The sequence below is a fragment of the Schistocerca nitens genome, chromosome 2 (genome assembly GCF_023898315.1).
Source record: "Schistocerca nitens isolate TAMUIC-IGC-003100 chromosome 2, iqSchNite1.1, whole genome shotgun sequence".
In the NCBI taxonomy this organism is placed as follows: domain Eukaryota; kingdom Metazoa; phylum Arthropoda; class Insecta; order Orthoptera; family Acrididae; genus Schistocerca; species Schistocerca nitens.
Genome location: NC_064615.1, coordinates 1,085,310,570 through 1,085,337,070, shown reverse-complemented (window position 1 = coordinate 1,085,337,070; position 26,501 = coordinate 1,085,310,570). Strand labels below are relative to the sequence as shown.

Genomic DNA, 26,501 nt, shown 5'->3' with positions numbered 1-26,501 from the left:
TCAGGATCTACCCTAACGAAGATGCGTATACCGAGTGTCCCATAAATGTTACAACAAACTTCCAGATGTTGTAGAGGGTGTCTTGAGGAACAAATCGAGGACAGCAGCCCGTGTCTGGAAACCTCATATAACGAAGATAGAGAGCGTCGAAATTATAGGGGCAGATGTCTTACATTAGGCCACCCCTTCGGCAGCAAACGTGACTTTGTACGCTGACGGACCGTCGGCGGTAAGTCTCGCAACGTTGTTTGCTACTCAGTGATCACGACTGATCGCCAATGGACAAAATAGAGCTAAATTCTGCTTAGAAGGGCCTCGTCTCCCATAAATGCGATGCTCTGTGGCCTCGGTGGATCACAGTTTGGGACACGGATTTCCATCTGCAGTTAATTTTTCTCCTGGAACCCTCTAAAACCTGCAATGTTTTACGATATACAGGAGAAAAATAAACTGCAGCCGGAAACCCCTGTCCGAAAGCGTCATCCACAGAGGCAACAGATCATCGCATTCATAGGAGGCAAGGCCTGTTTACGCAGCAGCTACATCCATCTTCTCCACTGGTGATCGTGGCAATCAGTAGCGATCACTGAATAACAAACAACATTGCGAGATGTTCCAAGTACAGTCCGTCACCGCACAAAGTCACGTTTGCTGTCGAAGGGAAGGTCAGAGTAGAGTCCAAGACGTTAACACGAGCAAAGTTTTCCAGATAACCGTAGCTCGGAAATGCACCGTAATGAGGTTACGATCTACAAGTGACAGCCCGTCAGCAACAAACGAACGTCTTTTGATGGTGCGACAATCATTCACAATTGTCTAGGAACTTTAGAGAGGCTGCGCCATTCATTTTTCGGCAATATCAACTTTGTAGCTACATCGGAGTCAGGAATTTAGAAGCATTTTCTACAAAAAAATGTGATTTTTAAAAGAACTACAGTTTGGATTTGTTTTGTTTTTCACCATGGGCTACTTGACCCTAACGGATCTAGTGTACGTGTGAGGAAAAAGGCAATTCGTGCTCTCTGTGCAGTAACAATACTTAAAAAAATGAGACCTTAAATTTCATTGTTAATAATATTGCACCTTACAGTACCCCATGTCGACTATCTTACTGCAGTGCTGTTCCTGCAGAACAGCCTATTATCTGAAGAAATCAAGGTCGTTACCGTACTTTCAGCGTAGTTCATTTAACAGTCAAGCATTACGCTGTAGACGCTACAGAATTCGAAAATGTAGCGTAGCCTGGCATCAACAGAAACTTAAAGTTAGCCGAGCTCTGACTGTTCTGCTGAAACCATAAATTGCAGCTAATTTAATCGGTAGCTGCTCTCTTTAGGATACCACATTGTAGCTGGGGTAAATTATTTTAATTCTCACACAGTTCTGCGCCCTCAGCATGGCAGACAAGTGCAACACAATTGTCGAAGATCTACTGCCCTTCAGAGCACTTCTAGAGATATCATGCAAGAGGAAAACTAATGTTATAGTCAGTACACTAAAATAATAAGGAAACTGTAGAATTCAGATGTTGCTTCCAGTGATTTCGTATTACTTCGCCAATTTGCTGTTTTTGTTCCTGAACGTTACTTTTGAGTTTTTTAATTACTTTTGGATAACTGTTACAGTTTTCGGAAAATACTTAAAACCCGAATCAAAATTCTTGTACATAATATTCTTAAAATGAAGAAAAAGAATAACTCAAACAAACGCTTCAACTTTTGAACAAATAGTGACAGCCAAACAGTCATCGTCGTAATTACTTGCCTATAAACATCTAATAACACATCATTTTTATAAAACAGTCATTCATCCGACACAAACATGTACTTTCATCACTTTTAACCATTTTAACAGTCAGTGAAGAGCATCCACAGAAGATCACAAATGGTGTTTTTCTAAGCCACTCCTAAATATATCCGTTAACACTATCATAAGGCCAATATACTTCTACAATATAGTTGAACGCATGCTTTCTCGACTGCTGCTTCTGGTTCGCCTATTCAGCTTGTATGACTCGCATATATGAATAGTAAATTTACTCCTCAATGATGATTCTCAACAGGGTGTTTGTCATTTTAAGACGGGGCTTAATGTGGTACCCGGAATCACTGCCTCAGATATTAATTAAACGAATCAGGATAGTTATAGCTAACTCACCTCGTGGCAAGAAGAGTATCCAATCGCGAGCTTTTTGTGTGGAGATAGCAAGTGTTTGAAAACTACAAGAAAATTATTACCTTTCGTAATATCTGTGTTAAATGAGTGATTATATTTGATGTTCGTCAACAGAATTTGTGACTTTCGTATATGGACTACACTGAACAGTCTTCGGTGCTTTCACGATTGTTTACTCGTACGTAAGTATACGATTCAGAAAGTAACCTCTGGTAACATAATGTAGACATTCACTAAAATATTGTGAACAAAAAATATCTAGGAATATAATCGTATGTTGTATACGTATTATTAGCTAAATCATGTCAAAGAATGAACCAAGGAGGGGTGAAAGGCCACTGTTCCTGCAAGTCATCTCAGTCAACTCGTTTCAAGTTTCGCGCAGCAATCCACCGCTGTCGCGCTTTGCGCCTCGCGGTGTCTGGTCAGGCTACCCGCTCCACCAACCTGCCACGTGTGCTGCGGGCACGGCAGGCGCTAACTTCCCTCCGACTGTGTAACTCTACGCAGCCCCGAATAAAAATAAAAGTTAATGGCTGTAATGCAGGTAGCTAAAATGCAGTACACTCGTTCGCATCGGTATTTACAGAGTGAGTGTAATATCAGGTGCAATGGGGAGGAGACAAGACATTTCAGAGATTGCTCTGGAGATAGATCGTGTTAGTCAAGTGTCTACAACTGGAAAGAGACAATATCTATCGGATTTACTCTAAATACAGTTTACCGTACGATTTCCGCCCAGTCTCCAGAAATAATAAAACTATGCAAACACACACTCACAGATAAATGAACGTGAGAAATAATATGTTGACACGCAGGAGTCAGTATCTACACTCCTGGAAATTGAAATAAGAACACCGTGAATTCATTGTCCCAGGAAGGGGAAACTTTATTGACACATTCCTGGGGTCAGATACATCACATGATCACACTGACAGAACCACAGGCACATAGACACAGGCAACAGAGCATGCACAATGTCGGCACTAGTACAGTGTATATCCACCTTTCGCAGCAATGCAGGCTGCTATTCTCCCATGGAGACGATCGTAGAGATGCTGGATGTAGTCCTCTGGAACGGCTTGCCATGCCATTTCCACCTGGCGCCTCAGTTGGACCAGCGTTCGTGCTGGACGTGCAGACCGCGTGAGACGACGCTTCATCCAGTCCCAAACATGCTCAATGGGGGACAGATCCGGAGATCTTGCTGGCCAGGGTAGTTGACTTACACCTTCTAGAGCACGTTGGGTGGCACGGGATACATGCGGACGTGCATTGTCCTGTTGGAACAGCAAATTCCCTTGCCGGTCTAGGAATGGTAGAACGATGGGTTCGATGACGGTTTGGATGTACCGTGCACTATTCAGTGTCCCCTCGACGATCACCAGTGGTGTACGGCCAGTGTAGGAGATCGCTCCCCACACCATGATGCCGGGTGTTGGCCCTGTGTGCCTCGGTCGTATGCAGTCCTGATTGTGGCGCTCACCTGCACGGCGCCAAACACGCATACGACCATCATTGGCACCAAGGCAGAAGCGACTCTCATCGCTGAAGACGACACGTCTCCATTCGTCCCTCCATTCACGCCTGTCGCGACACCACTGGAGGCGGGCTGCACGATGTTGGGGCGTGAGCGGAAGACGGCCTAACGGTGTGCGGGACCGTAGCCCAGCTTCATGGAGACGGTTGCGAATGGTCCTCGCCGATACCCCAGGAGCAACAGTGTCCCTAATTTGCTGGGAAGTGGCAGTGCGGTCCCCTACGGCACTGCGTAGGATCCTACGGTCTTGGCGTGCATCCGTGCGTCGCTGCGGTCCGGTCCCAGGTCGACGGGCACGTGCACCTTCCGCCGACCACTGGCGACAACATCGATGTACTGTGGAGACCTCACGCCCCACGTGTTGAGCAATTCGGCGGTACGTCCACCCGGCCTCCCGCATGCCCACTATACGCCCTCGCTCAAAGTCCGTCAACTGCACATACGGTTCACGTCCACGCTGTCGCGGCATGCTACCAGTGTTAAAGACTGCGATGGAGCTCCGTATGCCACGGCAAACTGGCTGACACTGACGGCGGCGGTGCACAAATGCTGCGCAGCTAGCGCCATTCGACGGCCAACACCGCGGTTCCTGGTGTGTCCGCTGTGCCGTGCGTGTGATCATTGCTTGTACAGCCCTCTCGCAGTGTCCGGAGCAAGTATGGTGGGTCTGACACACCGGTGTCAATGTGTTCTTTTTTCCATTTCCAGGAGTGTATATCAGACTAATTGGTATTAAATTTTGGTACGTCAAACCATATCGATGGACATACAAAAGAATCAATGCACTCAAATCGTCTTTACACTAAATAAAACATCGGAATTAATGACATAGGGGGCCCGCATCTCGTGGTCGTGCGGTAGCGTTCTCGCTTCCCACGCCCGGGTTCCCGGGTTCGATTCCCGGCGGGGTCAGGGATTTTCTCTGCCTCGTGATGGCTGGGTCTTGTGTGCTGTCCTTAGGTTAGTTAGGTTTAAGTAGTTCTAAGTTCTAGGGGACTGATGACCATAGATGTTAAGTCCCATAGTGCTCAGAGCCATTTTTTTGACATAGGGGCCGTTGTTGGTACAGAAGGGGAAACGCCTAATTGGAGTAAGTAATGTGCAAAATTTACCGACTAAAATTCTATTTGGAAATTTCTCCGTCTCTGCAGGCGTATAGAAAATTTCCGTAGTTGCAATAAATAATGTAGTTACCTGCTGACTTACACGTTCTGGCATGCGGAGAAACTGCGAGAAATTGAATCACATTTCGTGTACGGCATCTCCCTTCCCAGTGTTTACGAAACACGAGTAAAAACTTAGCGTTGAATTCTAGCATGCTAGATGGAACTAAAAATGTTAAAATGGAGCTGGCTAGTATCTTGTAGATTTTAAGCAGTTTTAATATGATCACTGCACTTATATTAATGTGTATGATGAGTTTTAATACCAAAGATTCATCGATACATTTTAAATTAATTATTTTGTGTTGAATAACTTTCATTTTTAGAGTTTTTCCTTCGATTTTGACCATCAGAGACAATTCCTTCTCATTTCCTCTTTTCTTCCATTACTCTGTCACCTTCCCGCCATGTCCCGTTTTCTCATTCTTCAGAAAACTTTAGATCTACTCTCTTACTGCTTCTCCCTTGAATCCTTCTAAATTTAACGCTTTCTTTCTGAAAATATCTCTTTCTGATGCTTCTCCAGCTTTTATGTCGTTTATTTTTTATTCTTGGATACGAGTGGTTGTTAACGTCTTTTCCCAGAGATAACTGAAGCTTTATTTATCATCCTCTACAAATATCCAATATATACCAGGTTTCTTACTGTTTCTATTTTTTTTTCTTATACTTGGATGTATGTCATCATTGCTTCTTAGTTACCATGCCTGGATCTAAATTTGTCCTCATGATTCTCGCCTCTATTATTTCTAGTTTGTCTACTTTGTAAGTCAGTGCTAGACGTTCATTTGAATAAAAGCATTCTAGATTCACTACCGTTTTGCAATGCCTTATTTTTTCGTATCTTCATATGCTCTGTTTATTGTAGTTTATTGAAAATTTGGTACGTACTTTCCATTTTGTCATTTCTTTCATTATATAACGTGTTCTTGAATTATCTCTCGTAGATACTTAAATATCTTCTATTTTAACTTTATTTTGTATACATTTTTGTCTGTATTTGGGGTCAGGAACAAAGTGATAATTTCTGGAATTGAAAAAGAAGGTTCGTTCTTTCATTAATTTACCTACCAAACAGTAAAATTTGACTGGGAGCCTTCCCTCTCCATGTACTGATTTTTCAGCAGCTAAATTCTTGTTTAGACTTTTACAGAAACACCACGGTGTTCTACAGGGCGCCATACTCCATGACAACAATTTTGTCATGTAACTTTGAAATTAACACAGGTGTATTAAGGAATTTGTAATGGCGGCCATCAAATGCCCAGGAACCTTTGAGATTCGTATCTTGGCAGTCACCATGGTGCAACATTTCTGGATTATGCCACGTAGCCAGCTATTTCGCTGCGGAATGTCGGCCAACGTTTTCGTGGCAGGTCACTTTCACTGTCTGGCCTTGAGCGTCTGAACTCGTCATCGCGACCTGAGGTCCCCCTGCAATTTATAACGAATATAGCGGACCTCGCCAAGAGACATTAGCACGTCTGCTGTTAAAAATGTTTATCACCATTCAGTTGCAGCATTCGTAGCCAGTATTGCACTGCAATTAAATGTTAACGGCAACAATAACAGCATCACAAAACTCCCTCGTAAAAGATACTGAAATATGGATGGTGAAGATCGCAGGGTTGAAAGTTAATGCCACGAGTTATACAACGGAAAAGATCGTAAAGTGAAATCTGACTTTAATGGCGCAGACATCTGGAAGAAGCTTTCATGATTGTGACTAACAGATTTCCTTTGTTGTAGAGAGACCGCTAAGCCGTGAGATCACTTAGTGCCGCCGTTAACGGTCTCCCCTTTAGGTCAGTCGGCGACCCTGCATAAAAAAGGAGATGCGGTCGGAAGGTTTCGGTAGCAGCTGCCTGTCTGCTTCTTTATTTCACTGCGCCCGGCACTCTTCACAATCCCCCACACAAAGCTGACCCCGAGAATATAACAACACACATACACACACCGGCACATTCACATACATGAACACACGGAAATGACACGCTTGTAATAAACCACCCTGTAATCTAGGGATCCTAACCACTGCTCACGTTCCTTTCTTCGCTTCCCTCTTACGCTCCACTTTTCAACACTCGTACTTCCCACTCACACTGATCTCTATTCATCAAAAACGTCAACGATTCGTCCGAGTCCTCCTCTTCTGTCTCCGAAACTGCTTTTTTTTTTTTTTTTTTGATACGTAACAGCTCCCTAAGGTGTGTGATATATGTATTGCTCGGCGTAGGTTTTTTATCAGCACACATATGGACAAACCACGCTGTAGTATAGCAACGTACAGAAAGACAGGAGCCACCTGGACGATAAATTATATGGGTTAAGTACCAGAAAACAGCGGAAAGAAAAGGAAAGCGCATTATAGTTCCCCGAATGATGAGAAACCATAAAAAGCGGCCTTGTGTTTTTATGATATTACCTCTTAAACATTAAGAGATAGAGTTTGTGTTCCTATATTAGAAAAGTAGTTTCTCTTACTGTTTAAAGTGTCATACGGAAATACTATACTTTCGTGTACAATGTAGCTCTTACCATCAATTATAAGTGTGTATATCGCTTAATGTCATAAGCAGATTGGAAAGCGCGACGAGGACCAGTAAACCACACGATTCCAAAAATGGTTCAAATGGCTCTGAGCACTATGGGACTCAACTGCTGTGGTCATACGTCCCCTAGAACTTAGAACTAATTAAACCTAACTAACCTAAGGACATCACACACATCCATGCCCGAGGCAGGATTCGAACCTGCGACCGTAGCAGTCGCACGGTTCCGGACTGCGTGCCTAGAACCGCGAGACCACCGCGGCCGGCTCACACACACACGATTCCATAATGAAATTTGATCCTATTACATAGCGCCTTAATTTAAAAGTTGACATTTCAAATACATTTCGTGATACGTGGCCTTTTGTACCTCCTGGGAAGACGGTGACACTTGTAGCAGGTTACATTATAAAGTCCACATGGTATTTTATTAAAATTGATTACTGGTTTCTGATTCTTAGCCATTGTCATATCTAAAAATTTAGCAGCGATACGTAGACATGTAGTCAGTACTGACATTCGCCTACATATTGTTGTTAAGGTTTTGGATCTGATGATGCCTGAAAAGCCGAACCCGGTAACCAATTTTAATACCCTATTGGGTCATCAAGGCACTGATTTTTATAGTATAGTCAAATACATACTTCATATAGAAGTCTGTGACGGCTCGTAACCAAGCATCCGCAGTTATCTCGCAAATGGCTTGTTTGCGGACTCGTGTTTACTGGCATGTTTTTGCTTCTGCTGTCTGATACTACAATCTGTGCCAGTCCGCTGTTAATTACTATAACCCCTGTATATTTTATTTGAATTTTCGCCTCATAGAATATTTTAAAACTCTCCAGTAAATTTTATATTAATTAATTAATTAATTTTTTTTATTTTTTTTTGTCCGAAGAGCTCCATAGAGAGATGACGGCCTCTTCCCACAGGGGGATGTTGAAATGATCCATAACAGTAAAAAATGCTTTTTCGTTTACAGTTGTCTTGATAGTGTTTGGTGCATTTATGACAACCGTTCACGACTCTAATGGGCTGTCAGTGAAATAAAATGAAATGTCGTGTGACGAGGGCCTCCCGTCGGGTAGACCGTTCGCCTGGTGCAAGTCTTTCGATTTGACGCCACTTCGGCGACTTGCGCGTCGATGGGGATGAAATGATGATGATTAGGACAACACTACACCCAGTCCCTGAGCGGAGAAAATCTCCGACCCAGCCGGGAATCGAACCCGGGCCCTTTGGATTGACAGTCTGTCGCGCTGACCACTCAGCTACCGGGGGCGGACGGGCTGTCAGTAAAAACGGTATCTTAAAATCAAGTGACCAACGCCAAATGACGACATGACGCGTAATTTCGTAATAAGGTACTGGTTCTGATGACGAATCATCAGATTCGAAACCACCTGTCGTAAATATACTAAATGCCATGGTGGCATCTGCAAATTAATAAAAAGTGTTTTTCAAGGTACATAGGATGTTACGATTTGAGCTTGTCAGATTTGGAACTTCTTGGCAGATGAAAACTGTGTACCACCCCCAGGACTAAAACCTGCAACATATGCCTTTTTTGGGGCAAGTGCTCATCTACTGAGCTATCCAAGTACAATTCTTGAACCGTCATTCACGAACCGTCCTCACACCTTTACTTCCGCCAGGAATTCTCCGATCATCCAGGCTGCGAGGTCGGTTCATGGATGGTGGTTCATGAGTCGTGTTTGGAAAGGTAACTTGGTGCAATTTTCAGTGAACATTCGACTCGTGCTGCAGGTCTTTCTGTATGAAGCCAGGAAGATCTTCGTGTCATGTTATCAACTATCACATATTACCATCAAAATGTTCGAAGGAAGACATGTGCAGAGTCCAACTATGAAGAAAGTTTTGTAGGCAATCAAAGAATTTCTAAATGAAGCAACATTTGATGGCTGCGTAACTCTCACGTCAGCTTGGTTTCACTTAATGAGGTGTGACAGATTCGGCAGATACCCATGCGATAGAAATCTGTATATGGAAATGAATAGGTAAGTTTAACAAAGATATTTAAATGTGCCTCTAGATATGACATAGTTACGGTCAAAACCCGATACTTTTGTCTTCCACTCTCCATATCAGGAGAAAATTTCAGACTATGAAATGAAACTGATGAACTTGTTCAGGAGCATTTAAGAAATCGGAAGTCTTGCGTAATAAGGCTTCCGTCAGCAAAATTTTCTTCCATTTGCCGAGACGTGAGCAAGTTTGGCGAATCATGTGTAATGTCAAAGTAGGAAGAGAGTGTAAAGTTTTCTGTGGCAGGAGACACTAGTTCAGTTAATGCAAAATTGGCACAGATTGGTAATGTTGACAGATAGGTAGGGTCAACGACTACTGAAATGCAAGAACCAGTCACTTCGACATTTCCATGCAGACACGTACCATCTTTTACAAAGGCCTCACCCATTTCACCTGTCGTTCAGCTTTCAGTGTCTACTGGTGTTCCATTAGTTGTGGAATATAAAATAGGCGATACGGGCTACATTCCTTAACGTCACCTAAGATTCAGGATGACGAGAATAATTAATTTATACTCGAAGGCCACGTTAAGTCCTTTGTGTTTGTTTCAAAGCAACTCAGGAAAAGTCTTTTCATGTATTTTGCGTGATCTTATTCTGCTGTGTACTATAACGGGTAATATGCACAGGGAAAAGTGAGTCACTGGTCTGTTACAACGCGACTAAATAATATACAAAAACTGTTGTTTTATGGAACTTTTCAACAGCATCTACTTCTACATGATTACTCTGCAATTCGCACTTAAGTAATTGGTGGACAGTTCACCGAACGAGCTCTAGCTATGTCTCTACCGTAGGCTCAACAAAATATTTTCGTTTTCGGAGGAGAAAGTGAAATTTGGTGAAGCGTAAAACGCCTTTGTTTTGATGAGTGAAACCCCAATTCGCGTCTCATATCCTTATCTCTCTCACTCTCTCTCTCTCTCTCTCTCTCTCTCTCTCTCTCTCTCTCTCTCTCTCTCTCTCTCTCTCTTTTCCCGATAATATGAAACGAGCTCCCTTTCACTGAACTTTTTCGAAGTCCTGTGTCAGTCCTATCTTTTAAGGATTCCATACCGCGCAGGAATCCGCCAGAAGAAGACGGACAACCGTAGTGTAGGCAGTGTATCTGTTGCATCTCATAAGTGTTCTGCCAACAAAACGCAGTCTTTGGTTCACTTTCATCACAACAATTTCTATGTTCTATTGTAAGTTGTTCGCAGTTGTAATTCCTGGATATTTTTTTGAATTTGCTGCTTTTAGGTTTGTGCGATTTATCACATAACAGAAATTTCTAGTAGTCATGTGGATAACTTGATCTGTGAGACTATTAGCAATTTACTGGTATCACGTAACCTACTATTAGTGCAGTACTAAACTTTGTAATTTAAGTTGGTGGCTTTTTTTTTACAGTGAAATGTATTTTTATACAGGATGTAAAGAGTATAAGTGCATGGTCGTAACTGCACCACTAAACTGACTACGTCTGTCATATAGACCGACTGTTTTGCGTCCCTGTGTAGACACTTCCACAGCCGACCTGTTACCCACGGGAAAATAACGTTAATTACTTGTCACATAGGGACCGATGGCCGTAGCAGTCTGGTCCCTTCAATTCCACAGACCAACCAACCAACGTGTCACTTACAGGAAGGCTATTCGGAAAGTAAAGTCCGATCGATAGCGAATTTTTTTTTTTTTTTTTTTTTTTTTGCAACAGCTACATCTTCCAGCTATTTCTCTAGATAGTCGCCGCTCCGCCTTAGACATTTTTCGTAGCGTTGAATCATCTTTCCAATACTGTCGTCATAGGAGGCGACCGCCTGTGGTTTCAAAAAAATGGTTCAAATGGCTCTGAGCACTATGGGACTTAATATCTGTGGTCATCAGTCCCCTAGAACTTTTAACTACTTAAACCTAACTAACCTAAGGACATCACACACATCCATGCCCGAGGCAGGATTCGAATCTGCGACCGTAGCGCTCACGCGGTTCCAGACTGAAACGCCTAGAACCGCACGGCCACACTGGCCGGCGCCTGTGGTTTCCGTCAATTCTCTACGCCGGTCTACAGCTCGTTGTCCGTGCCAGAAAGTTGTCTTCATAGCCAGCTATTCGCGTGAGCAGAGATGAAACTCAGGGGGAATAAATTACGGGCTGTAATGTGGATGATCAAACAGCTCCAATCGAAAACGCTCCAGGAGCACCTCCGTTTCCCCTACACAGTGCTGTCAAGAGAAAGGAAACGCTTGACAGTTGTGTTACGTGGGCTGCATGACATCAGGCGAAATCCCTCACCATGCCTTCATACTTGGTAGGAGACACTGTTTTCTAGGCATCTTTACGTGGACCGATGGCCTTTGTAGTCTGGTCAACCCCCACAAACCAGCCAACCATAGCAAACCATATGAAAGACAAAGGTACCAGGTTTGAAACCCCGTCAGGCACGCAATTTTTTAATTTGCCCCGAAGCATCAAATCGAGATGAACTTCGCTGCAGAGTGGAAATTCCTTCCGGAAGAATGCCAAATTTCGTTGAGAGTAATAAGTTGTGTGCGGGACCTTGCGGCCTGGAGCAGACGGAACTGCAGCGGGGCGAGCCGCTGCCGCGCCGCAGTGTGGTAACCGCTCGCGCCGCGCCGCCTTTCACTGGCGAGGCCGCGGGCTGCCAGTGGCTGCCAGTCTGCCGCCGACTACCGAGCGACACGCTCTCACCGGCCGCCCGCGTCTCTGTTGCAGCTGCGGCCCCGCTCCACACAACGAGATGGTCTCCCGCAGGAAGATCCTGTCCCGCTCCAGGGACGACCTCAACCTCGACTCCACGTTCGCCGTGCAGGAGGAGGAGGAGGACGTCTGGTACCAGAGGGACAAGCTCTACAAGGTCAGTGCCGAAAAGCTACTCCTCATGTCACGCCACCGCTACATCACAGTTGTCACCCCGACTGTTGATCGAGTATTAGATTCTTACATGTCCTTTTATCATCCTATTGTAATTACTACTAACTGCCCTAGTAACCGGTCCAGAACCACGTCTTTGCTGAGTTTAGTGGCTGACTTGTCAACTTTAGACGATACATCAGCCTTTTTCTTGGGTTAGCAATATTTATAGTGACGTTCCCTGCGTGTTTCTGCTGGATATTTCTGGTACCGATATGCTTTAGCTGTGTTGTAATGTCACTTACTGTCACTTCAGCACGTGAGGAATACCCGAAAGCACCGTAGTTGGGATACCATATTAAATTCTAGGCCCTCCAGTAGTTGACTGTTGATCTCAATACTCGAATAGATGGTAGGTCAGAAATTACCATCACTAATATGTTCATATCGGCTATAGTGCTGAGGAACAATTTCTTTTATTTTTTTTTATTTTTTTATGTATTCTTTTTTCTAGGGAGGAAAATTTCGAAAGTTACTTTGGAAATTTCAATAATTGATATATACAATAATTTTTGCATCCAAGATGGCGTCTTGAAATGTTTTTAGTTCCTCAGTGACCAGGTTAGAGAGATCCAGCTGTTATATTAGGATCTTCTGGAAAAGTCGAAACAGGTCATTGAGGATACAAAAATATTTCAACACTCCTTCTTGACTGCAAAAATTCTTATTTATCAATAAAGAACAGGTCACACCCAGCAACACGTGCAACTTAAATAATCTGAATAGTCTGCTTAGCAAATCTGCTAAACATTTTCCCTAGTGCCGAGACTGATTTTGACATTACGTTTAAGAGAAGTTGTAACTGCAATAAATATCATCGCCTCAATGACGTTAAGAGGCTGTGGACCGCAGTATAGCTTTTCCATTATCATGAAAATGTTAAGTGTTTATTAAGTTCCAAATGAATGTAGAGACTGCTCTTTTCTTTAATCTTACATTTCACTATAAGATTTCAGTTCTCTAGAAGAAATATTCCGCAGTATGTAGTCTCTGGATGTTAATCAAGGTACAGCGAAAGCAATCAATTTGTCAAGAATAATCAGTACGTACTCTGTCATAAATATCATCGTCAGTGCAAAGACCACTACATGAAACTAGACTTAATGGTTATGTAACGTCTGTAGCATTTCAGTATTTGTTCGGTTTTGTGCTTTTTCTAGCTCTGAGAAGAGAAGAAAACGTCGTGTGTGTAATGTACTAAGTGACTTCAAGACTAGCCTACGTTCCAAGGAAACTTGTCGATGCTACAAGGAATTTCGGTGTACCGAACCCAACGAATTGCTTCGTCAAAGTCATCGAACTGTCGGATAAACAGCTGCATTTACGAGATAGTTCTCAACAATTACAGTGTCCATGTGCTCTAAACGGTGCGTCGAAGCCTGGAGACATTACATGCAAGAAATCGTGCTGTGGTCGAAAAACACCTATCAAAACATGAAGCTGTACATCGAGTGTTTATAACTCTGTCGACTGTGCAATTACCACTTCTACAGTGCGCGCTACCGTGGAAGTACTACAGAAGCCGAACAAACATGGGCAGTTTATCGGGTGTCAATAGCATTTCTTTGTCCCTACTCGAATAAAAAGACAGGAACTTCAATCAGAAACTGTGTGACGACCTGCAAGTACCATTCAAGTTTGTGGAGCAATAACGCCAGCACAATCAATCTTCCGAAATAAAACGACTCCTGCAAACAACAGAATTTTTAAGTTCAGTGTTATGTCTTTCTTGTTGAGAATACTTATTCCCTTCATTTCCACCGTGAGAGGGAAGTCGACATAGTTTTCACCGCTTTGTAGTGACACTTTTGCTCAACCTTAGTTGACGTCAGCATCATATAAGAACGACAAAAGGAGTTCTTATATTGTTATAATACTACAGTATTAAAAAATGTGTGTATCCGAAATCAAACTCTAGAAGAATACCGGAATTTGGGGCCAAGATCTATTCAGTGCCAAACTACATTAACGCTACAACAAAAATTGCATCTGTTGACGTATGTTTTACCATACAGAAAGCATGAAGATAGCTTTTTAAGAGATTCTGCTCTTCTCACATAATAGACTCTGTTGCATAATTGTGAAGGGGCACAATGATAATTGTCATTTCTTTTAGAAACTAGTAACAAATGATTTTGTGGTGTTGCAGTTCTTCTTGTTATGTACGTGCTTGCAACGAAATGAGAAGAGGAATTTCGTCTTACGCAAGACACCTTTTTTCTGTACTTTTTCTTTTCACCCAGACATGTTTCAGCACGTTTTGTGCTATCTTCAGTGGCTGTAAAATTGTTGTTACACATTAACATTTAGCGAAACTTTTGGTACACAAATTTACAATGGTGAATAAATTTATAATATTTTACAACAATTATTCATTCAGAATTGTAAATATTATGTACCAAAAGTTACGCTAAATGTTAATATGTAGCAACAATTTTACGGTTAAAAAATAAAAAAGAACCCACTGAAGACAGCATAAAACGTGCTGAAACATGTCTGGGTGAAACAAAACAGAAAAAAATGGTGTCTTGCATAAGGCGGAATACCTCTTGCAATAGTCACAAATCATTTGAGGGGAATAAGCAATTGACGATTCCGACTTACAAAGATCAGTTTGTATATAACCTGTATAGGTCTTTGTAACAGAACAGCAAAATACCGTTAAGCACACGACATCTAAAGAGTGATCCACGCCACTCATCTGAGTTAACTTGCCACTGGATAGGAATGTTTGCGAACCGGAAGTGTTTCCACAGTGGCCGCTACGTCAGTGTCATATCGTAAGATCGCTGGAGTGAACGGTTCGACATATTACAAGACCCGAAGCGGAACTCCCTGGCACCTGTCCTTGGTCCATAACGTCACTCGGCGTTGCAGCAAGCGCGCCGTAGGGGCATTGCCAAACGCCATGCTTACTGGAGGAAGGTAGCATCGGCGTCATCGATTAGGGAGCTGAGGAAACACAGAGCAGAGTCAGTGGTACGTGACGCAGTCCAGCACAGTGACTGACTAAGGGAATGAATAAAGGATCACTTATTCCTTCAGTGACTACGGGAATCACTTCAAGCAGTGCATTTCTACCTGCCAGCGCATGTGAGTGCATTTCAGTCCGCTGGCGCCAGCACAAACATTTCTTAATTTGCCATCGGCGTGGCTAAAAAATAGAAAATGAGGATTACAGATAATTTTAACGTTCTCGATGACGTTCGTTAATAATCCTAGAGCATATTCTCAGATCACATGTTATGATAGTCCTGGAGAAATCAAACTTCTCTAAGCGAATCCGTAGGGGTTCAGAAAAAAAGACACAATCATGTGAGCTGCTTTGTTTATAAGCGGCAGCTTGCAAACAGTAGTTGCGTGTGTACAAGTAGTTACATTCCGTCTGTCTAAAACTAACCAAGATACGACCATACGGGTTGTGTTCTTAAGTATGTGGTTGCCTCTAGGGATGTTGCACAGAAGCGAAAGTTACGTCCATTGTGTCCCAAGGACGCATAATAGGACCTACATTTTCCGCTACACAAAATGGGTGTATCAGCCAAACTCAGCACCACTGGCTATGCTGTTGTTTATAGCAAAGTATTGCCCCCTAGACAATTTTAGGGAACTGCGCAAAAAGGTGGACATAATTTGCACTTGATGTAATGAATGGCAGCTCTCTTTAAATACTGATAAATGTAGGACAACTACTGTACAGTGATAAAGCCCTCGATAGTAACTCACTACAACATCGGTCTTGAACGTTATGAACTAGTCACATTGTCTGTCTAGGGGTAATACTAAGAAGCGATATGAAGTGGGACGATCACGTAAAAAAAATTAGGAAGGTTATTGGAATGTTTAGATTTGTTGGTACTGACAAAAAGCAACCCATCTGCAAAGAAAATCGCTTACAAGATGCTAGTGCGATCAGTTCTAGAATGCTGGTCTAGTGTTTGGAGGCTTTTAAAGTAGACGTGGCAACGGACACAGAAGGTAGATAGAGTCACGCTTTCAGGATCGGGACAGATCGGGATATCCCATTAGGAAATGTAGCAGAAATACACGGACAATATAAATGGGAATCCCTGCAGTAAGGGTGTTGCTCCCTTGAAACCCTGGCGGGTAAATATAGAGATCCAGTAATCGAAGAAGACATTATGTTGCTACCAACGTATATTGTAGGGATCATGGAATGAAGATAAGAGTGATTAAGGCACAGAGACATATTGACAGTCATTATTTCCTTGCTCAGTACGGGAATGGAATAGAACAAAAAATCGATAATACTGGTGCAATGTACCCTCCGTCCTGCACTATAGAATGGCTTACGAAGTACGTAGATGTAAATGTGGACGGTTAAAACATCACCACCTAGGTTCATTAGATATGTAATAGATCTTTCTACGTTTTCCAAATTTGTGAATATTATACACAGGAAGAATACTAATGATGATGAGCGAGTCTCTTCGAGATGGGAATGTCCCTTTGCATCATCAGGGTAATGATCGCCTCCATGTTCTTGTGATTGGTATGCTTTGGTTACTAATCTGTCGGGGGCCAGAGAGCTGGATTCGATTCCCTGCGATTGCCTTGCTTGATACGAACTGAGGTGCGATTCACCGAGCGTCTGGAAGCCAAATGATAAGCCCTTGAGTAAAGAAGTAGCGATGCTACAGCCATGTCATCAAGAGGCGTTTAAGCGAATGGCTTGCACCAGACTAAAAACCAGATGGCATTTATTGAATTTATGTTTACCAGACTTCCTTCGTTTGGATCAGGAGTAGTCAACCTCTTCTCACCTACCGCCCACTTTTGTACTTCTGTTAACACTAAAATCTTCTGAACGGCCACCATTCCACAGTAATGATGATTTATAAAGTAGGAAAGTAACTTAGCTTTATAGACTTGATGGAAGAGAGTACACGGGATCTCGGATTCGATTCCTGGCGGGGTCAGGGATTTTCAGCTGCCTCGAGATGTTTGTATTGTCCTCATTATTTCATCATCATTCATGGAAGTGGCGAGATTGGGCTAATCAAAGGTTGGGAATTTGTATGGGCTCTGATAACTGCGCAGTTGAGCGCCCCAGAAACCGAACAACAACACCATCATCATCATCATCATGGAAGAGAGTTACTGCTAGTTAAAGCATATAATAATACTTACCAAATTCTTTATGTCAAAATTTTACGAAAATATAATGAAAATGGTTTTAAAACCTCTATCGCCTACCGCCTACAATGAAAGCTGGGTCGCCCTGTAGTGGGCGACAGGGATCAGGTTGACTACCACTGGTTTAGATCATTTGCCTGCATAATATAGAGACTTCCGAGATGTATAGCCGAGAAAAAACTGTCTTTAAGTTGGAAAAGTGTCTCAGAGTTTCTCGACGAAGAGAGAGGACAGTGGTGCTCCGGTGTTGTGTGGTCGATACAGCCAACTGTGTCCACACACAAAGGGACAAGACAACGTGTGGCGCAGCTTGCCAGCTGACGCGTAACCTGCTCACGCCCACTTTGCGTGCGCGCTGTGTGTGTGTGTGTGTGTGTGTGTGTGTGTGTGTGTGTGTGTTATGGGTAGGAGCCGCTTTCACCTGCGGCGGCAGTAGCTGTCCCCTACACGGCTGCACTGGAGAGCCACTAGCTAGACGGCGGTCCGTTCGTCTCGCAAGGCAGGCAGCGGTTTTCCTGCGGGAAAATGTCCTACGCGGGAGAGAAACCAAACTGGTCTGAATGCGGAACTTAGTCTTCTTTGGACCTGTTTATCTTCCGCATCCAGATGCCACTGGCCGTAAGCTACCTATAATAATTGCAGTCTCTTATTTCTGCCTCTAGAATCGTTAAAGAAACGTATCAGAACACGGAAAGAACTTAGCAACAAAAAAAACGTAATAGTAGCATTGCCTCAGTTATTGGAATTTTGTGTGGCAGAACAACTAAATTCAGCGAGGTTGTTCTCGCATCGGGCATATGCGACCAAGCCATTGTCATACGCAAACAGCCAGTGATGCAACAGGTCCTGCCACGGCGTTCAGAGGTCCAATGTCATTTTAAACTTGACTGAAGGCAAGAAGTCTAGTACTCCAGACTGTTTTTTAAAGGTTTGTTTTCATCAATTCTAAAACTGGATAAAGCTTTTATCACGTTATATCTACCGATGGATCTAAGCAGAGGAATGCAGTGGGCTATTCAGCAGTTTTACCTGATAGGGTTCTCAGAGTTAGTATTCTCTCGAAAAGTTACCAAATCATGATGCGGAGACATACGGAAGCCTGAAGACATCACATCAAAAAGTTTCTCATCTGCTCTACAATCGGTAAAAAAATGCATCCAACAGAAAGAATTACTGAGACCATCCACAACAATTAAAAGCGGACGCAAAACCAACCAAAGTTGTGGTCTTTTGCTGGATGCCATGATATGTTGGGGTACGGGCAAACAGCGCAGATGATAAAGCAGCCAAAGAAGGGTGCAGATATGGTGTATTACTTCGGTGTGCCGTTCCTCAGTAAGCCATCATCTCATTGTCTGACGGAGAAGGCTGGCGTCAGTGGGAATACCAATGGTTTGAAGTGACAAACAACAAACTGTGGACAATGAAAATGACCATCCTGTAGTGACGTACTTCATGTCAACCACGCCGATGGAAGGACGGGAGACTGCCCATGTACATTTCGGCGGTAAAATCCACCAGTATATGAAACTTTTAGCCTAATACTTTTGGTATTGCATGCTTTAACTACATAAAATGTTTTATATTGCAACATAACGGCAACTCTCAGTCTGGCTGGAGACTTGTTCACGGTCCTCACTGACAACAAGTGTAAAATATGTTGTAAGATTCTGTAGGTCAATAAGCAGTGTGTTAATTGTTCGACCAGACAGTTTAGCACTGCCAATCACCTATTTAGACTGTCGTAGTTTGGTGTATCATAAAAGCGATTTCTACAATTGACAGTTACATTGTAGTCCACTAGAAGCAACTTGGCTTGGAGGACAGACACCGTTCTCTGCACGAGATTGGCATGCAGTCACTCAGTAAGGGCGCTGATGACCGTTCTGCCGATCACCCCAAATCCAATATCATCATATCACCATTATGCCCATAGATCATAATAATAATAACAATAACAGCAGTCCAGTTCTACTAGTGAAAGTAATGAAGGATTAGAGGAAAAGACCAGATGGAGAAGGAATTTATTGAATAACAATTTGGAGAAAGGAAGATAATCTGAGTTTTGATTGTTTGGATTTTGCAAACGACCTTGCCATCTTAGCTTAAGCTATAGAAGATTCAACAATGCAGATAAATCTCCTAAAAGAGACAGCTGAAAAGGCAGGCCTATCTATCTCTTTCGGGGGAAATATACAGTATATGACGATGCGAATGAGGCAGCGAATTACGTGGAAACATTATGGAAGGACACGCAGAACTAGGCAATATAAATATATAGTAGAATTAATACAACCAAATACTTCGGGCAAAGACGTTAAATTTGCGAGGTCAAGGAAAACGGATGTAGTTTTTCAACTAACAAAAGTTCTTCATAACAAGAAATACACTTCCATAAACGCAAAAATTCGACACTACAACATTGCCATTAAACCAGAAAGCCTTTATGCTTCAAAATGCCATTCGTTAAATACAGTTAAACAAGTAGGTGAAACAGAAAAGAAGTAAAGAATAATAATCAGGAAAGTCTTGCGACCAAAATATGAGAATGGGAAAGGGAAATTAAGAAGTAATAAAGAATTTTATGAAAAAATAGGACCAATATCAGTTAGAACGAGGAAGAGCAGAGTTGTATACTATGAACACGTAAAACGGATAGATAAAAAGAGGCTAACAAAACTAAAACAGAAACTAAAAAATATCAATGACGTGGATGAAAGAAGTCAAAGCAGACCTGAGAGTAATAGAAGTAACGGAGGAAGAAATGGCAGAAAGAGAAAAGTTCAGAGCAAAAGTAAAAAGTTTCAAGGGCTTCCAGCAGAAAACAAAAAGCCTGATGTAGTATGGACAGAAGAAAGAAGAGATAGGAGGGAAAGATTGAAAAGCTACTGGAAAAGAAAGAAGATGTAAGCTGTTTCATATTGTCCTTAACAGTCAAAACCAATAAAAAATAATAATGATAATAATAATAACGGAAGACAGAAAGCCTTGTACAACTAGCCAGTAGCTACAGCTTTACAGAAAATGTTTATCGAATTTCTCAACCGTGGCAAAGTTCAGTATGTTTTGAGTAATAACTGTAGGAATGGGTGTACTGCACAACAGAGTGTGACTCAGCTGGACACTTCACCGTTCTGGTTTGGTAAGCTGCGGGCTACGTCATACTCAGCAATAAGTGTGGAGATGCCGCAGCACCTGGCTAGAGTTCGGCAACAGGGCACAGGACAGCGGAGTGGGTGGGGGTCAGCGGCAGCGTTAATCCGACTCCGTTAGGCAAGGACGCGTGCCGTCGTGAAGGCTTTCTAGGCGCGAGGAGAGGCAAACACTCTGCAACCGCTGCGTTACTTCATACACGACTCGTCGCTGACGCGGAGCATTGGCACTTGGCTTGTTTGGAATGCCGCTCCAATGTTTGTCGCTACTGCTTCTCGGTCATACCTGATTCTGCAACAGAATTTGTGCGACATGTCTGGTGTGGCTGGAGTGTCGTCTCTTGAATACAAAAAAAAAATCTCAGTTTTGACGATGAATTCATGACAAATCTCCGACAAAAGTCTTCTACGTCGGTGACTGTGTCATGGCAGCACACGTACCATAAGCTACCGGAGCTATTACTACTAGCGTAGATGACTTTCGTCACAGTGACAATACGTATTGATGATTCTGTGCCATTACAGCTGTACACAGAATTCCTATCGCTGGTTGTAGAGATGACATAAATTTACACGGAAACAAGTGTCCGGAGACGGTCCATGCTACAATGTAAATAAAATCAGCTCACGTTTTTACTCCCGAGTTAATATCGATGTTTATTACTGACATTGGGATGAAGAAAACCCCCATTCCACGCATGATGGATTTTGGCAAATTTGGGTAATCTGTGCATGGACAGATGAATTGATGAGGCGGTCCACATCGCCAGCCAACGGCTCAAGGGTACTTGCTTTCCTTCCAAGAAGTACTGGTGGAGCGACAGAGAATTCGCTGTCAGGAAATGTGATTTCGACACGAAGATCCCCGTCAGTACATGTTGCAGTTACCGCTGGAGATCACCTCCACGCAACCTTTGACGGCTGGTGGGTAGGTAGAGGTGCATCCCACCAAAATCCTCGGACTTTCGTTCTTTAGTCCTTTTTCTGTTATGGGAGCTACAAGATTTAGTATTTAACTGCGTAAGAAACTAGTATGTAATTTTTAAGAGACCACTGCTGCCAGTTTCTACAGTTCACGTCATCACTTTGCAGACTTTTAAAGATTAACAAGGTGTGTAACATATTTCCATTATCGTAAAGCATTCATATGCCATTTTAAACTCTAAGGTCTACCAGATGATGACGGAAGTTACCGTAAACAGTTGCATTGTAGTAACAGCTTATCAGCGTATACATAAAAAAGTCTTATATAAATGCTGTCCAGCACAAACTGAAGAAGATTTTACTTCGAAAATTAAAACGCCTAATTAATAATATTTACTTTGTACCATGGAAATGATAGTCTCTGCACATATGCACCTATTTAAAAAATCTAGAATTTTCACAAGGATGTAACAAAAATTTTGGAGCACCGTGTATGTCCAGTACTGTTTTTCCCTATTCCTATCAATTCATGAAAACAGGTCAAGTCACCAGAATTTTACAAAATATAGTGCTTACTCCTACGGCTCTTCCAGTATTTCTGCGAGGTAGCGAGTGCAATGTTCTAACAAAAACAACGTGGCATATAGGGAGAAGGAACACAGTTATTAACAAGAAAAAGACTCTATCTAGAGCAGGTAATCTGAAAAGAAACTATGCGTCAAGTAATAAGAATGGAAACAATTTTAAAAAGAAAAAAATTCGAAATATGTATCGCAACAATTAGCATAAAGGAAGGACAGTGCAAAGCTTCCGAAATCAGTATTCAGTCATACTCCAAATGGATGAAGAGACAGAGGAGCACAAACAAAGAGATGAGAAGATAATTCTTGAATGCGGGAAGAATTCCAAGTTTAATCCATGACGCAAAGTAGAAGATGATGATAATGATAATGATGATGATGATGATGATGATGATGATGATAATGGCGGTGACCGCCAACATATTTCGTCGACCAAGTCATTCGTAAGAACGCCGTACATTACACACTCACCTGTTGCGTGCAGTTACTTAACGGTGCAAGTGTGCCCTTAGGGAGAGAAACATAGAAGCGGACTCCTCTCGCGGCAGCCCAGTAGCCCAGTGGCAGAGTGCGCGGCTAACCCAGTGGTTGGTAAGTCGGCAGCAAGCATCGGCAAGGCAGAAACCTGTTGCTGGCGGCGCGAGCACCGGTTCGGAACGCCAGCTTCGAGACAACGAACGCGGGGAATCAGCAAGTGTGCAACCGCAAAGATACCATCTGACGTACGTGTTTTGTTGGGTCGTTGCTGCACAAGAAGCGGCATAAGATGAACAGCTGTTCTACGTGTTACAGTGTATTTCTAGAGCGAAGCCACTTGCAGCCATTCAGCAGGAATAGCTTTTATGCTTCTTCCTTCTCCGTCATAGTCATAAAACAAACAAATATTCGGTGGTGAGGTAACCCACGGCGAGAACAAATTGACGGGAACAAAGAAACGATCTGAAGTTAATAATTCAGAACTCGAAATGTATTTACTCGACTCTATTTGGACAGAAACTGCGTATGGGAATCGAATCGGTATTTCTAACCTTTTGCAATATTCGTGACACAGTAACGCATCATTACAAATGGAACCAGTTCCAGCAGTGATATTCGACATGGAGTACAGTTCACATCGAATCAAAATATCACATAGAATACGTGGATACTCCATGTGTCCACCGTACGCCGCTTTTCCCGAATAGTACTGACCAGTTGAATTCTACAATAAATCACCAGTGTACTACTATTGATTCTAATTTTTTTGAAACTCTGCTAAAAATCATGTTGTAATCGAGGGGCACACCACTATCTGGACATTACGCGTAGTCGGCGCTTAAGGATGAAAACTGGGGTTGAAATACTCTAACTTTCGTGTTAATCTGTCCGTTTCCAAGGGCTGTAAGCAGGTAAGGCATAATTTGTAGACACAGGTAGTAGGCAGATTTCTATTTTGATTATAAAACGTGGATGAATTATTGACTTCAGCAATGACAGAGCAGGTGTGGGCAAGTCGCCGCACGCTGCACTTGTATCATCTAATAGACAATGCCACACAGCGAAAGCTACATTATTGCCTCAGCAATGCCATACCGATTCTTATGATATGTGTCTGTACACTACTGGCCATTAAAATTGCTACACCACGAAGATGACCTGCTACAGACGCGAAATTTAACCGACAGGAAGAAGATGCTGTGACATGCAAATGATAAGCTTTTCAGAGCATTCACACAAGGTTAGCGCCGGTGGCGACACCTACAACGTGCTGACATGAGGAAAGTTTCCAATCGATTTCTCATACACAAACAGCAGTTGACCGGCGTTGCCTGGTGAAACGTTGTTGTGATGCCTCGTGTAAGGAGGAGAAATGCGAAGCATCACGTTTCCGACTTTGATAAAGGTCGGATTGTAGCCTATCGCGATTGCGGTTTATTGTATCGCGACATTGCTGCTCGCGTTGGTCGAGATCCAATGACTTTTAGCAGAATATGGAATCGGTGGGTTCAGGAGCGTAATACGGAACGCCGTGCTGGATCCCAACGGCCTCGTACCACTAGCACTCGAGATGACAGGCATCTTATACGCATGGCTGTGACGGATCGTGCAGCCACGTCTCGATCCCTGAGTCAACAGATGGGGATGTTTGCAACATAACAACCATCCGCACGGCCAGTTCGACGACGTTTGCAGCAGCTCGGAGACCATGGCTGCGGTTACCCTTGACGCTGCATCACAGACAGGAGCGCCTCTGATGGTGTACTAAACGACGAACCTGGGTGCACGAATGGCAAAACGTCATTTTTTGGGATGAATCCAGGTTCTGTTTACAGCATCATGATGGTCGCATCCGTGTTTGGCGATATCGCGGTGAACGAACATTGGAAGCGTGTATTCGTCATGCCATACTGCGGGCGTATCACCCGGCGTGATGGTATGGGGTGCCGTTGGTTACACGTCTCGCTCACCTCTTGTTCGCATTGACGACACTTTGAACAGTGGACGCTACATTTCAGATGTGTTACGACCCGTGACTCTACCCTTCATTCGATCCCTGCGAAACCCTACATTTCAGCAGGATAATGCACGACCGCATGTTGCAGGTCCTGTACGAGCCTTTCTGGATACAGAAAATGTTCGACTGCTGCCCTGGCGAGCACATTCTCCAGAGCTCTCACCAACTGAAAACGTCTGGTCAATGGTGGCCGAGGAACTGACTCGTCACAATACGCCAGTCACTACTCTTCATGAACTGTGGTGTCGTGTTGAAGCTGCTTGGGCAGCTGTACCTGTACACGCCATCCAAGCTCTGTTTGACTCAATGCCCAGACGTATCAAGGCCGTTATTACGGCCAGAGGTGGTTGTTCTGGGTATACTGATTTCTCAGGATCTATGGACCCAAATTCCGTGAAAATGTAATCACATGTCAGTTCTAGTAGAATATATTTGTCCAATGAATACCCGTTTATCATCTGCATTTCTACTTGGTGTAGCAATTTTAATGGCCAGTAGTGTAGTTCGTTTCTAGCTGTCAGCGTTATTAAAATAGCTTTTCCCCTTTTTTATAGTAATCCAATATTTCAAAGCAACAGAGATGTTACGAATAAATTTTACTCGTTTTTGAGAGAAGATTCACTTACTAACCAAAAATTTTAGTGGCGTTGCTCTGGTAAACGGGCGTATTGGATTTTTACCCGGTTAGTAAAAATAAGAAATATCGAGAAAGGTCAACTATTCAGAACTAAAATATCAGTTTTTCCCATTGCTATGGTGAGCAAAGAAATAGTGTGACCCATGCCCCAGTTATCCTAATTACGTCAGCGCCTACACATCGTGCTTGGATCGTCGACAGTACTTGCCTATATGACTTTGTCAGGGCCATGGCTGGCGAGGGGTAACCCTGTTACGCTGGAACCACTTCTTCTCGTTACCCACTTAGCATCTGAAATGCAATAATTCCAAACAGTTTGAGGAGTAACTCTACAGGCTCTCCCTGAGGATTTGATCAAAGTGTAGCTCTCTGCTCTGCCACCGGATCACGTTGTGCTAGGCCCACAATGTTTGTTCGAGTCAACTGCTCGACATCGCCTGTAAGCAGCAGAGACCACATTGCGATGTGTAAGAAATACTGTGTGGTTCACACAAAGTGAACCAGCGACGGATCGGTCGGTCACTCGTACACCGTAATTTGACATGTGACTGACACAGATACTTGAGAACGATAGGTGACGACAAACATACAGGAATTGTCCCAGCCAGTGTAGAGTCTGAGGCACTAGCATACATAATTTACTTTCAGCCCCCACGTGCCGTGCTTGAAAACGTTCACTGGAGCCCACTCCGTCTCCTATATAGTATTTGCACTTTGTTACGAAGCAGCCGCGTTTAGATCATAACCGTAGACGCTGACCTCTTTCTCAGTACCACGACAAGCCGCGGCACCTTGACCTCGGCGATGACCGAGCTAAAGGAGAGTGGCTCCCGGCGCGTCTCTTAAAAATGCATTGAGCCGGGCCGGCCCTTTTAATAACCGAAATCACACCGGTTAATTAAAAGCGGGCAGCGCCGCACCGCCGCCGCATCCCCGCGCGTTTCATCGCAGACGTAGGTCACGTCCTCAGCGCCGCTTCTTGTGTCTGGCGGCGGCGGCCGGCCCTTTCGCTTTCAACGCGGGACCCGCCGCCCAGGGCAGGATTCCTGCAGCCAGACGGCATTGCATCCGTTCGGTTTTGCCCACCGCTAATAAACGAGCCGCCATTGTGCGGCCGCGCGTCGCTGCCTCCGTCCCGCCAGACGACTTTTTCGCGTCAGCC

The 26,501-nt window shown here is 43.4% G+C and overlaps 1 protein-coding gene and 1 pseudogene across 2 annotated transcripts in view; both read left to right on the top strand.

Annotated features, from left to right (window-relative positions):
* The window catches only part of LOC126237480 (uncharacterized), a 361,405-nt gene that overhangs the window by 126,554 nt on the left and 208,350 nt on the right, over positions 1 to 26,501 (top strand). For both annotated transcript variants that reach the window (XM_049947623.1, XM_049947624.1), the window contains exon 2: positions 12,197 to 12,338. In XM_049947623.1, coding sequence (XP_049803580.1) covers positions 12,222 to 12,338 — 117 coding nt within the window. In that variant the 5' untranslated portion in view covers positions 12,197 to 12,221. The remainder of the gene's footprint in view (positions 1 to 12,196; positions 12,339 to 26,501) is intronic.
* Positions 9,264 to 9,987, top strand: LOC126237481 (proliferating cell nuclear antigen-like; annotated as a pseudogene).